The sequence below is a fragment of the Furipterus horrens genome, unplaced genomic scaffold (assembly GCF_987537825.1).
Source record: "Furipterus horrens unplaced genomic scaffold, mFurHor1.1.pri manual_scaffold_12, whole genome shotgun sequence".
Taxonomy (NCBI): Eukaryota; Metazoa; Chordata; class Mammalia; order Chiroptera; family Furipteridae; genus Furipterus; species Furipterus horrens.
In genome coordinates this window covers 44,003,560-44,016,411 of record NW_028327182.1, presented here as the reverse complement: position 1 = coordinate 44,016,411, position 12,852 = coordinate 44,003,560, and the positions used below count along the sequence as shown (strand labels likewise).

The following is a 12,852-nucleotide window of genomic DNA, read 5'->3' as shown; positions in this document are numbered from 1 at the left end:
CTGACAATATAACTTTATTCACATTTCTTAACAATCTTCTGGCCATATCTTGGTTTCTCATTCTATTTGGATTATTACCCCAACCAATGATTCCACCCAGAACTGTGGGTAAAACTTTTAAATAATATTTTCTAATCTATGCTGTTTCTGTTTTAAGTGCTGGATGTGAACCATCATGACCCACTAATGGGCTGCCACCTACGATTTGAAAAACACTGAGCAAGTTTTCTCTAGTCCACTTTACCTACAGTTTATGATAAAAGATAATGTTTTAATTGCACAAATTGCATCTCATAAAGCAGTAAAAAATATATATCAGTATTTCCATATACTAACTTACCAGAAAGAAAGGTATAAGAGTTTATTCATATATCCTTCATATTAAATTAAAACCAAGGTACTAATTGAAAAATGTGGAGATTAGTCTTTTCTTAATGGGCTTAAGGAGATGTCTTGATCCAAATATAACACTGCAAAGTTCTGAAGAGCTTCCCAGTGTTTTACTTAGGTAGGTTTTACCTAAATTTAGCCTCATTTATGTACATTTAAAATTAACTGTAGTAATACATATAAATGTCAAAAAAGTAAATAAGACCATAAAAACCCATTAGAATGTATTTTTGATGCATGAAGCTTCAAGACCTTGGCAGTCATGAGTCAGTGTCAGAAAATATAACTGAGATGGTTCCCATTTGTTTATACTATTTAGTTTATGATGGGTGAACAATCCTAGACCATAAACCTGACCAGAGATTCCTCCAGCCAATCCCCACAAAATGAAAGGGTACAGTATTTATGGGTGAACAAAAAGCAAACACATCCTCCTTCACATTCATGTTCAAAATCAAGCTGTCTGGAGTTCGTATTAGTGTTGTTTCAGAATGTCTCCTTTTCAGTAAATACCTGTGAAATTCTCTACAACCATAAATCAGAATGTAAAATCAACCACCTCAGGACAAAATTAAAATTTTAGGAATAACAGCCAAGGGTAAAGAGAGAGAAAGAGATATAATGAGTTACAGCTCCCTTTGGCTTCCCCACATCAACACTATTTCCACTTTCACCTATGTGTCTTTTCCTCCCTTTGTGGAAATAGAGGCAGTCATAAAATGATCTAGTGTTTAGCACCTGGGCGGATAGATGAAACTACCAGAAATTCCACTAAGCTGTTACAGAGAAAGGAATCAAGTGAAAAACAGAGAAAGAACACCAAAGACAAAGAAAACAGGAGAAAAACGGATAATGAAGATATATAATATGGGGATGTGAGGAGGGTACTAAAAAGTATATGAGGATTTTATTAAACCACACTAGTTTTAAAAGCATGCCAGTGTTGGTCTTTACTTAAAAAATCATCACATCCACTGGGGGGGGGGGGGGGGGACTAAGATTAATGTTGTCCTAAAATAACCCTTATTTCTTTCCATAGAGAAACCCCATGTTGGGTTGAACCATATGAAATTTCCCATTTTTGTCCATTTTTTCCAGCTTTACTGAGATGTAATTAACAAGTGATACTGTACATACTTAAAGTATACAATGTGATAATCTGATAGACATATACGTTGTGAAATATGTGTGGTAACAATGCTTAAAATCTATTCTCTAAGCAAATTTCAAGTATACAATACAGTTTTATTAACTATAGTTACTATGTTGTATATTAGATCCTCAGAATTTACTCATCTAATAACTGGAAGTTTATATCCTTTGACAGACACCTCCCCATTTCTCCTACCCCCCAGCCCCTGGCAACCACCATTGTACTTTCGACCTTTTTTGGCCTACTGACATACCAACTGCACTTACTTCAACCTAATATAATGGAATACTTTGCCATCATTTTTCTAAAAAAGTTCTCTATATTTCCAAACAAACAAGACATAGCATGTAAATGAATATTCCCATTAATATTTTTTAAAGAAATATGTGCATGTGTACAAAAATTTTCTAGATGCACACCAAGAAAATGTCCTGAGGCAGAGAATAGAAAGTCCAGGATGACAGAGAGATTTCTTTTCACTGGGTATCCTCCATTCACCAAATATCCTCTCACACTCTTTGAATGTCTTATTATATGATGATTTATTTTTCAATTTAAAAAAGTCGAGACGTTTTTTCAATTGCCACATTAAGTTTCTTTACTAACATTCAAATTATTTAAAATATTAACCAATATTTACAAAAAATAACACTTTAAATAAGGTAATCACTTAAGTTAGTGGTCTTTTTTTTACTCCAAACCTAAACTAGATACCACAGTTTTATGACCCTAAGGATCTTAAAGGAAACTAAAATAAGCACTGTTTTAACAATAATATCCATATATATAAAGCATTATATGTAAGTATGTAACATGTACAGTCATTCACTTAAGAAATTTTCTCTATGTGTAACTCACTCTGCTGTAGGCTCTCTGTACATCTATGCATAAATGCTTTATAAAGAGTATATACATGCACTTATATACAAGCATGTGTATATGTGTGTAGGTATGTGTACATATTGCCACACACACCATCTCAGACTACTACTCAACCAGGATCAAGGATGTGGCTAGTAATCACAACCTGTCAGACATGGTGGTCTTTCCATCTATGTTCAGGAAGTTGGAGCAAGAACTGCTATTGCTGTCATAAAAAACACTAAGTCTTGGGTTAGTCCTGGGGCCTCTTCTCCTCTAGGATCTCTCATCTTACATGTCTCTGGAGAAGATCAAGTGACTATCTCTTTTTCTAAAGATCTTTTCCCTCAACAATTATCTGGATCACAATTGAAGACTGGGAACCAATATTAAATTTAGCAGTTCTCATTCTATGCATTTCCTTGCTGCTCTTGCCCTCTTCCTTGAGAATCAGTATATGTGCTAAAGAAATGTAATTGATGATATCTGTGGCATATATGAACAGTCTGGATTGGGGGATGTGGGTAGGCAGGGTGGTTGAGGCACACTGGTCTCAGCAGTTTTAGGCCCTGATCTCTGGGGCTTTTATATGAAAATGCTGATTAACTTATATACACTTATACAGGCTAAAATAAAATGCAGAATTTCTGAAATTACATACATCTTGGCAAATTTAAGGAAAGTTCCATTCAATGTTCACTAATGATCTATAGTCATGGCAAAATGTATGTGCTCAATATGTTTATCACAAAGGTAAATGTGCTTTTTGAATTTACTCCTAGTGTCAATAAACATGCTTTACCCCAAACCACAGATATCAAACTTAAAGAGTACAATCTTAGCTATTACGAGTTCATGAAATCTACAAATTTTAGTAGTACTCCCAATTAATTTGTTGTTTGATTTTACTTAATTCAAATTAGAGCCATCTCTAAATTTTCTTTCAAATTGTATAAATTTACTGGATAATCTCAATATAGGTATGCATGGAATTTTAACCACTTTATATAAAATATACTATTCTTTAAAACCTGCCATTTTGCCCATTAATAGTAGTTTTATTAACTTTTTTTAAAAATTAAGATTTTAAACGTTAAAAGCACTGTTAGGAAAGTTCCTATTTTGTTTATCCTTAATCTTCTAAAAACATATTAAACCCCATATCCTTAACTTATCACAAATTATATAAGATTCAAAAGTATCACTATTAAAAGGAATTACAAGATGTGCTCTTTAAAAATGACTAGAGCAATCCTTTACTTTTTACTAGCTACAATGTTAACAATGGTGTGTGTGCTTGCACATATTTATTTTAGAAAAATACGAGGCAGGCTAATACAAATATGAGTCCACAGGCACATAATAAAAATTATATTTTCAAATAGGGGGTCTATTGACCTTAGAAAACAGATTTTCATAAATATATAGAATAAATTAACCTTTGCAGAACACAAATCCAATGGTTTTATTAGTTCATTTTTCAAATTCCTCAGTAAAGTCTCCCAGTGATAACAGATTCTCCACGCAATGGTTTTTAAACTATGATGAAAATTAGAATGTATAATACTTCAGTCCTAAGCATTTGCTATGTGTATGTTTACAATCAAATGAAAACTCTCAACTTTGAGCTCTCACACAGATCAACAGTACCTGCTACATAACAGGTGTAACACAGCATGCTAATCTGCGTATAATACAGAGATTACTTTTCATTATTAAAAGTAACCATGGATATGTTGATAAAATTTGAGCTACGCACTTAGCGGGAAAAGCCTGGCCTGCTGCTATTTGGGCAGCCTGCGGATAACCTGGAACATCCTTTACCAGTGGCGTTGCGCAAGGCTTCCACCTTCCAAACCGCAGAAGAAGGCAAGGGGGCTTGTACCGTGTCACCTACCCACCCATTCTCACAGTGGTCTAGGGAAGGGACAGGAAGGACAGATGCCGGGGCATTGCAGCTGTGGCTCACCCGCCTGCACGCCTCTCCCCACACAACCTGCACGCACACACCACGAAACCACTGCTCAGGCAGGGAGGACAGAAAAGAAGACTCCTTTTAAGTTCCCTGAATGCGAACTCTCAACAGCGCCTCTCTTTTTCCCACGCTTCCTCGGAGCAGCTAAGCGCGTCTCCTCTGCCTCTGCTGGCAGAGCCCCTCTGGAGTCCACCCAGGTGGCCTCCCACAGGGGGCCCAGGAATCCCTTCCAGCGAAGGTCGCTCCAGGGGCCCCGCCCCCGCACGGGCCCCACCCCCACCTCAGTTGCCCACGCTCCAGGGAGCTCCCAGCACACTTCCCAGCGCCCCAGGCGCTCCCTCTCCTCCGCTCTCTGCCCAGCTGCATCCCGCCTTCTACGCGGCCCTCAGCCCTCCTCACCTTGGTCCGGATCTGCCCCGAGGTGGATACTTTGCGGATCAGTTTCTGGGGTCCCTCTTGCTCCGCTTCGCTGTCGGATGAATCCTCTCCGGGCCCCGCCGAGGCAGCCGTGGGGGTGACCACGGCGCTGGCCGCGGCGGCCGCTCCTCCCGCGGCCCCTGGAGGGTGGTGCTGGCCGCCTGCCCCGGCCATCCTCTCCGACTCCTGCGGGGACACAGCACCGCCCGGCGGGGGGCGATGGCAGCCGTTAGTGGGTGGGCTCCGCCGTAGCTGGGCCAAGAGCCCCGTGCCCAGCTGCCGCCGCCATCTTCCGCTCCCCCAGAGGCTGCAGCCGGGGAAGGGTCTGCGCGGCTCAGGCGCCGGCCCTGCAGGGGCAGCCGGGCTCCTCCAACCAGCTCCAGCTAGAGCAGCGACTGCGGTGGGACACAGGGTACGAGGCCTCCCGCCTGCGACCCCTGTGCACCCCGCCTCAGGATGGAATAGGGTCCTAACCATAATACGACCAGCGTGAGTAGAGGATGGGAGTGACTGAGGGAATAAGTCAACCTTCCACTACCCCCAGAGTCAGGGGTTTCCAGCATAGACACGAAGGGGGGGGGGGGGCGTGAACACAAGAAACATCCGCAGCCAGCACCACCCCAAGCCCGACTGTGGCTTTCTGTTCACGGGCAGAAGCTAGAATGGCCCCTGGAGTAGAAAAGGAACCTAGAGTTTTCGCCCGACTCCTTTGAGTGTACCCGGCCACCTCCTGAACCCAGAATCTACACACACACACACACACACACACACACACACACACACACGCAGACACCCGCCCCCAAAACACTTGGGCCTCTCCGCACAGTTCCTGCTAAATAAAAGTCCCCTCCGCCCCCAAGATGCATTTACATTGCCCCTTGCCTGTCTCACGACCCCCCAGCCATTCTCCAATGAGCCACACCTCTCCCGCCTCTGCCTGGGGTTCAGGTCCTTCCTTTCAGCGTTCCCCGACAGTGGCGTTCAGTTTCTGGGCCACCCCTACTCCCATCCGGCGCACACGGAAGAGAAGAGCACTTTCCGGGAGGTTCCACTCGGCTCTGAGAACTCCGTTCAGAAAGAGCAATCCCTTTGGCTAACAGGAAACTGGGAAGGACGGGAAAGAGCAGAAACGAGAGTACTCGCAGCCCAAGAGGACAGAATGCAAAATAAAGGTCTAAGCTGAAGCGCTACCCGAGACTGCCTAGAAGGAAACAATGCACTGTAGCCATGTGAATACCAGTGCCGGAGCACAAAAACACTGGAAGTCCTGGGAGAGCCACTCCCTAACCCGAACTAGAGCAGGAGGAAATGGGATCAACAGGCTGCAGCCACCGCTCACCACTCGTCCTAAGCAAGCTGGTTAAGCCAACACAGGAATAGCAGCCTTGAGGGCAGGTTGTGTACGCACTGAGTCAAAGAACCCGTGCACGTGCGGGAGGCTGAGAGGGCTTAAGGGAGAAAACAGAAATATTACTGGTTTCTCTTGTCATCCACAGATAATTCCAAATTGATGTTGGCTTAATTTTAAAGTCCAAGTCTGGCAAAAAAAAAAAAAGAAAAAGAAAAAAACTCCCTGTCTGCCTGTGGAGTCCCTTAACACTTTAGTAAAGCAATCTCCCTAACGCGTTCATGGGGCCTTTAGTATCCATTTATATTTTTTCAGTTGTCATGACCTACTTTTTCAGTTGATATATAACCTTTAATGGTAGTCCAAACTAAGATTCTATTGGGTTTTTTGTTTTTTGGTTGCAATATTACTCCCAATAATTTGATTGCTTTGTAAAAAAAAAATACTTAACAGTTTTAAGAGATTTTAAGAAACAGTATGTAATCCTAATACTGTATATACACATTGTAGATGAAATTCATTAAAACTTAAAACGTGCTGGTTTGTTTTAATCTTCAAAGACAGGAGATTGCTAACATGCAATACTGATAGAAGTTACTTCTCCAGCTTCAGTAGTCTTCTTTAGTCAGGGAAGGAGTTGGAAAAATAAACTGTGAGCATTTATGGCTCTGTAAATATGTAATTCTTTATCTACAAAGAACATTACTGTAAGCAGAATTAAGAGAAAAAATAACCAAAATAATGGCCTTTATCCCAACCTAGCTGTTTGCTCACTAAGTCCAATGGATCCACAATGTACACAAGAACACCTAGTAAAGGGCCTTTGAAAGAAAAAAACTAGTTCAAAACTCTTTTAATAAATGTAAAGAAACTGAGGCCCAAAATCATGAACTGGAACCAAAGTAAAAAATCATGATTCCTGCCCTGACTGGTGTGGCTCAGTGGGTTGGGAGTCCTCCCCAAAACTTAAAAAGGTCTCCAATTCTGATCAGGGCACATACCTGGGTTGCGAGCCAGGTCCCCAACTGGGGGTGCACAAGAGACCAATTGATGTTTCTCTCCCTCTTTCTCTCTCCCTTCCCCTCTCTCTAGAAATAAAATTTTTAAAATAAAAATGTATGATTACTATTCTAATGTTCTAGTCACTTTACCACACTATATAATGAGAGTCTGTCATTTATGTTTCTATTCATACTTTAGGCTTTCAAGTTTTATATAGTAACATTTTTCCAGAATCCAGGCAGAAAAAGTGATTAAACTGAAAGGCATTGTTTAATATCCATGCTATTCATTCTGTGATCTTAAGAAGAGAACTGAATAAATCACTGATTCAAACAGTGATTGCTTAAAGATATTTTAAAATACTTTCAAGTGCAAGAGCTGGACAATTAACACCTCAAAGTAAAGGTATTCATTACTTCATAAAAATGTAACTTAAGTTATCCCTGCTTTTTAAAGACTCCTGTAACAAGTTCTAAAACTTAGCTGTGACTTTGAAAGCACAGCCAGTCTTAGCCTGCTCAGGCTAAATAAATGAGCCCTGCTCACAATTTCCCTAGCACACAGAATGCTCAGAATAGAAATACTGTGTTGGAAGGAATGTCACTTCATTTCCCACAAAAGGCAGCTTATGAAAAAAAACTCTTTTCTTCAATAATCTCTACAAAAGAGAATGTTTCAAGTAACCCCTAATGTGAGGTACCTGACGAACGAGCTTCTTCTCGAGTCTTATCTGTAAATTAGAAGTTTCCAGAATAACAACCAGTTTGTATATTGTATATCTGCAATGCATTCCACTTCCCTTAAGATACAACAGAAATGTCAAAAACTCAATATTTTCAACCAACTTTAATGCAGTTCAAAATGGCAACTGAAACAGATTTCAAATATGTGATACATTACATTATTCTTTTGATTTACAAGTCTTCCTTGACTTTTTCCTTACTTGGTGTTTTCAGGTTTTCAAATAATTTCTTAGATGTGTCTTACATACTTCTTTTATTATTGTTACTTTGAAATCTTCAGAACATATCACAAACACGCTATTAAAAATTTAGACATAGCCATGTAGATACTGCATTCAGGATGAAATGGAAATAGAAGCTACCACTAAATTAGGTTTCTACTCAATAGGGCTTCTTGACCCATTAAAAAAAAAAGAATTATTATACTAAATATATATAAGTAACAGCCAATTCTCATTCTCATACCAATTTTATGAATGTTAGCATATCATTTATAAACATTTTGAACTATTATTGATTACTCTTTATAACAAAAGTTTATTATATATTTGCAACTTTTTAATCCTTGTATGTTCTATGGCTTTATGTTAAATATTATATCAGAAACATGTAGAAGTCTACATTTGAATCCTGAAGAACCCAAGTAGGCACTATAGTAAGTCATGTTCTAGGACTCATGTTATGAACCAATGGGAATCATGCAAAGAACACTATAGGTTGAACAAGCATAGGCCTGCTTTCATTCAACCTTCAAAACTACTTCTTAATATGCTATCTGTTACATATTTAGAATTTAGCATTCAAAACTTTACTAAAGTTGCCTTAGTTGTCACGCAAATGAAAAAGATTGAGATTAATTATGATATCAACTGCCTGTATATATATGGACAGCTCTGCACCTAAGGCAAAAACGTTTCGTCATCCAGACCTAATGCAAACACATACATATAACTTCTCATTTATATTTGGCCCTTTTTCCTTTGAAACACTTCCCACCTAGTTTTCCATTAGTAATAGTTTCATCAAGGCCAACTAGATATAGAAATCATTTGGACAGCTGTGACAGTTGTGGCTCAGTTGGCTGGGCATCTTCCCCCAAAGTGAAAGGTCACAGGTTGGATTCCTGGTCAGGGCTCAGTCCCCCGTAGGGATGCTTATGAGAGGAATCTGATTGATGTTTCCTCCCTCTTTTTCTCCCTCCCTTCCCTTTCTCTAAAAATAAATAAAATCTTTAAAAAAACCATTTCAACATTAAAAAAATTTTAGTAAGTAAAGTATACCCTAATATTACTCTACTGTCTAAGAATCACTTTGCAAATACACACTTTTTAAGTTTTGGCAATCACTTATGAGTAAGGGTTGTTCGGCTATCTTCCTACCCATCTGTTCCCACAACCAAAATATTTTTCAATTGATTAGAAATTTAGGTAATGACTCTCTTTCCACTGACTTGATTACGTTCTGAAGCTAGCATTAAAGAAAATACAAAAATCTGACTGCTAATATTTGTCTGCTTTTAGGCCCAATGTCCTCTCTGGAGTAATGATATGGCTAGCAGTTTACTTACATGCCCCCACTTAACTAAATAACCTAATTCACCTTCAAATAAACGAATGTCATGAAGTCCAGCAGCTGTCTCTCAGCTTCAGACATGAGCAATTAAAGAGACTCTTTAATACTATTCAGCATCAATTCCCAAGGTTATGTTTACTCTTCTGTGAATAGTTCCATGTAGAATCATATTTTAGATTCCATCAAAAAAGAATGAGAGTAAATCCTTATATGTATGCTGTTATATGCAACATGGGGTAATGCAACAGGATCAATGTAATGTGAATATTGCTTGCTTGATATTGGGTATCCCAATATCAAAATCTGTATGTTTAATTTTCATATGTGTAAATGAATATACTTTCATAGTAAAGTATTGCCTATATTTGAGTTCTATATACCCATATTTGAATTCTAGAAGCAGGTTTTAACTATGAAACGCATCCAAGTCAAAGCAGAAGTTTTTCACTAAAAGTCTCTGAGGGTCCACAGGTTGGGCTTCAGTGAATGTGTTTCCTTGAAATTTTATTTAAAAATTTTTGTGTATGTTGCATGGGAACATTTTTGGGAGAAAAAGAGTCCATGCCTTTGAATAGATTCTTAAGGATCATTGATTAACCCTTTCAATGTTCAAGGAAAATTCAAGAATACCTGACTGATGAATTATGTGTCCCTTCAAAACACATTTAAACTGATGTTTCCTCTGTTAGCTCCAAATGACTGAAATCATATATTTAAATACTTTTTCCCCCTAATTTATCCCTCCTTTTTTCTTATCTATGCCACTTTTCAATAATTTATGTAACTTACTTTTTTAAGAACCTAAATTTTTTATTAGTTCTTAAGACTTTGTAGTCATACACGTATGGCCACACTTTCAAATAAAATTACTTTCTCAAAAGTATCATTTCATGCAACATACCTGAGATCTCTGAAGATGCTTTTTGGCCTATCTGAATGTAAACCATTAACATATATGAAACAAGGCATTGTTTAGTTAAGAATGTACACGTGGCTCAGTGGATTGAGCACTGGCCTGTAAACCAAACGGTCACTGGTTCTATTCCCAGTCAGGGCACATGCCTGGGTTGTGGGCCAGGTCACCAGCTGGGGGCATGAGAGAGGAAACACACATTGATGTTTCTCTACCCTTCCTCCCTTCCTCTCTCTCTAAAAATAAAGAAAATCTTAAAAAAAGGATGTACACTGAGAATTTAAGGATTTGTGTCTATGCTGTCAACTGCTACATCTAACAGTCCTGAAATATAGTAGGTGCTGGATAAATATGTTGAGTTAATAAAAGGCCTTCAATGTTTAAAAATAAATAAATTAACTTTTAAGGAGAGTTCTGCATTCTGGATAAACTATCACGGTTCACTCACACATTTGTTAGGGCTTGAGTCTTAAATCCTAATAAATGGGCATTTTCATTTTTGCCATTTTGAGATGTAAAACAAACAAAAGTTTATCTGTGTATTTCTAGGTTTATCTGTGTATTTCTAGGTACAAAGTACTGAAGTAAAATAGGTATAACTGAGTATTTGCCACTGTGATTGGTGTTGGCTTAAAGTATCCAGGTTCAAAAGGACTTCATATAAGAAAGTTTAAAAGTAAAATAAGTAACAAAAACAGGTCAGTCACTGAATTTAGTTCTCAATGATCTTTCATTTAAACTTCAAAACTAAATTCTATGTTGAATTTCAAGAATAATTTGATCCCCAGTGATAATCACAATGGAATATGAGCAGATGGGCAACCTAACAACATGTTCAAATTTACAAAAGCAAAGACAGCTGTAGGTACAGAAGGATCAGAGTCCAAGGACACTTACGGAAGGTCGGGACACAGGAGGCAGAGAAACGTACTCTGGGAAAAGGAGCTGGGAGTGTACATATTATAAAAGAAAAAGGAGAACCAAGCCTGGCCCCTGACCTAGAAACTCTCAGCAGACAACGGGCCAGCCTGAGAAGACACGCGGAGTCCCTGGGAAAAGAGCATCTGAACACATTAAAAACAGCACAGGTGAGCCCAGAAATTTCGGACAAGATTTTTCAGATAGGTTCAAGAATTTCACCAAGACGAAGTAGCAAACACTGAGGCAAGGCGTGGAAAGCCAAAATCCAATGCCAGGGAAAAGGCAGACCACACATGCTTACAGACCTCTGAGTGAGACGGGGATTCCGGGGTAGAATCCCTGTAGGGTTGTGAGGTGGTTCTGTCAGAGTTGGAAGAAATAATTAAGTTAAAGGAGTTAAAGGGAAAAAATCCAAAGCCAGCCCCACCCCCGACTCCGCGTTCTCCTCTTTCTTATCCTCACACACACAATACGCACGCACACTCTACTCTCGGTCCCTAAAATTACCCAACCTCCGTGTTGCATGTGCAGTGAAATTGAGGTTAGTTTCCTGCTTCATCTCTGGCAAAACTCTTGAACTCTAGAAAAGCCCCGGGCTTTATCAGAGAACATGAGTTGGAGGCGTGGTTCTGGGCTGCAAGCAGCGGTCACCCTCCCCAAGCACAGGAACCTCCGTGCCCAGGTGACGGCCAGGGCACGGTCTCGGGAGAAGAGACCGGTCACTTCGGTGCCCCCCACGCTGACCCCAGGCCCTGGGTTTCTCCTCTCCTCTTCCCTACCCACCATGCTCTTAAATCAAGTCACAAAGTTCAGAAATCGATGGAGCGCGAAACCGGTCCTCCCAGGGCCGTCCTCAATGGTTCACCAGCGACCCCTCGGGAAGAACCTCCTCTGGAGGGACAAAGGCGCTCCAGGCAGTGCGCGAGGAGGAGTCCCAGCGGCGGAAAGCGCTGCCCCGGCTGGGAAGCAGCTGGGGAACTCGTCCGGGCCATTTCCTGAACGGAACCGGCTGGCGTGGGGGTGGGGGGGCAGAGGAGAAGTGGGAGGGGGTGGGCGCGGCGCTGTACCCACCGGTTCCTCCCAGGCCGGGCAGCGGATGCCAGGCTCGGAGTACACGTGCTGCGGCTCCATCTCTCCGGCCCGCACCCGTCGGCTACCGGAGCGCGTGGACCCCGGCCGCCGCCGGGGCCGCTGGATGCGCCTCCCTCACCACGGTCTTCTCAGCCCCTGCTGTCGCTGCCCAGGCTTCTGCCCGGCTCCCGCCAGGGGCCAGCCAACAGCCCTCCCGCTGTCTCCGGCTTCCGCTGCGCTGTGCTCTCCTGCCCTCGCTTTGGTCCCTTCCTCCTCCACCTCCACCTCCTCCTCCTCTGTCCAGCTCCGCTTGATCTGCTCACTGTGGAGGCAGCAGCCGCTGCCACCTCCCACGGCAGCAGAACCCGCCCCTCGCTCCTGCCTCCGCCTCCGGCTCCCTCCCCTTTCCCTCCCCGCTTCCCGCCCCTCCTCTTCCCCCTCCCCCACCCTTCCCGCCCCCTCCTCCCAGCGGCTGCCCTGGACGCA

General features: G+C 41.4%; 1 protein-coding gene across 1 annotated transcript in view; it reads right to left on the bottom strand.

The window, feature by feature from the left end:
• The window catches only part of DGKH (diacylglycerol kinase eta), a 196,142-nt gene extending 183,623 nt beyond the window's left edge, over nt 1-12,519 (bottom strand). The window contains exons 1-2 of the mRNA XM_090258064.1: nt 12,367-12,519; nt 4,779-4,982 (exon numbers count right to left, since the gene is read on the bottom strand). Coding sequence (XP_090114190.1) covers nt 4,779-4,982; nt 12,367-12,426 — 264 coding nt within the window. The 5' untranslated portion in view covers nt 12,427-12,519. The remainder of the gene's footprint in view (nt 1-4,778; nt 4,983-12,366) is intronic.
• Between the last annotated feature and the right edge of the window lie 333 nt (nt 12,520-12,852).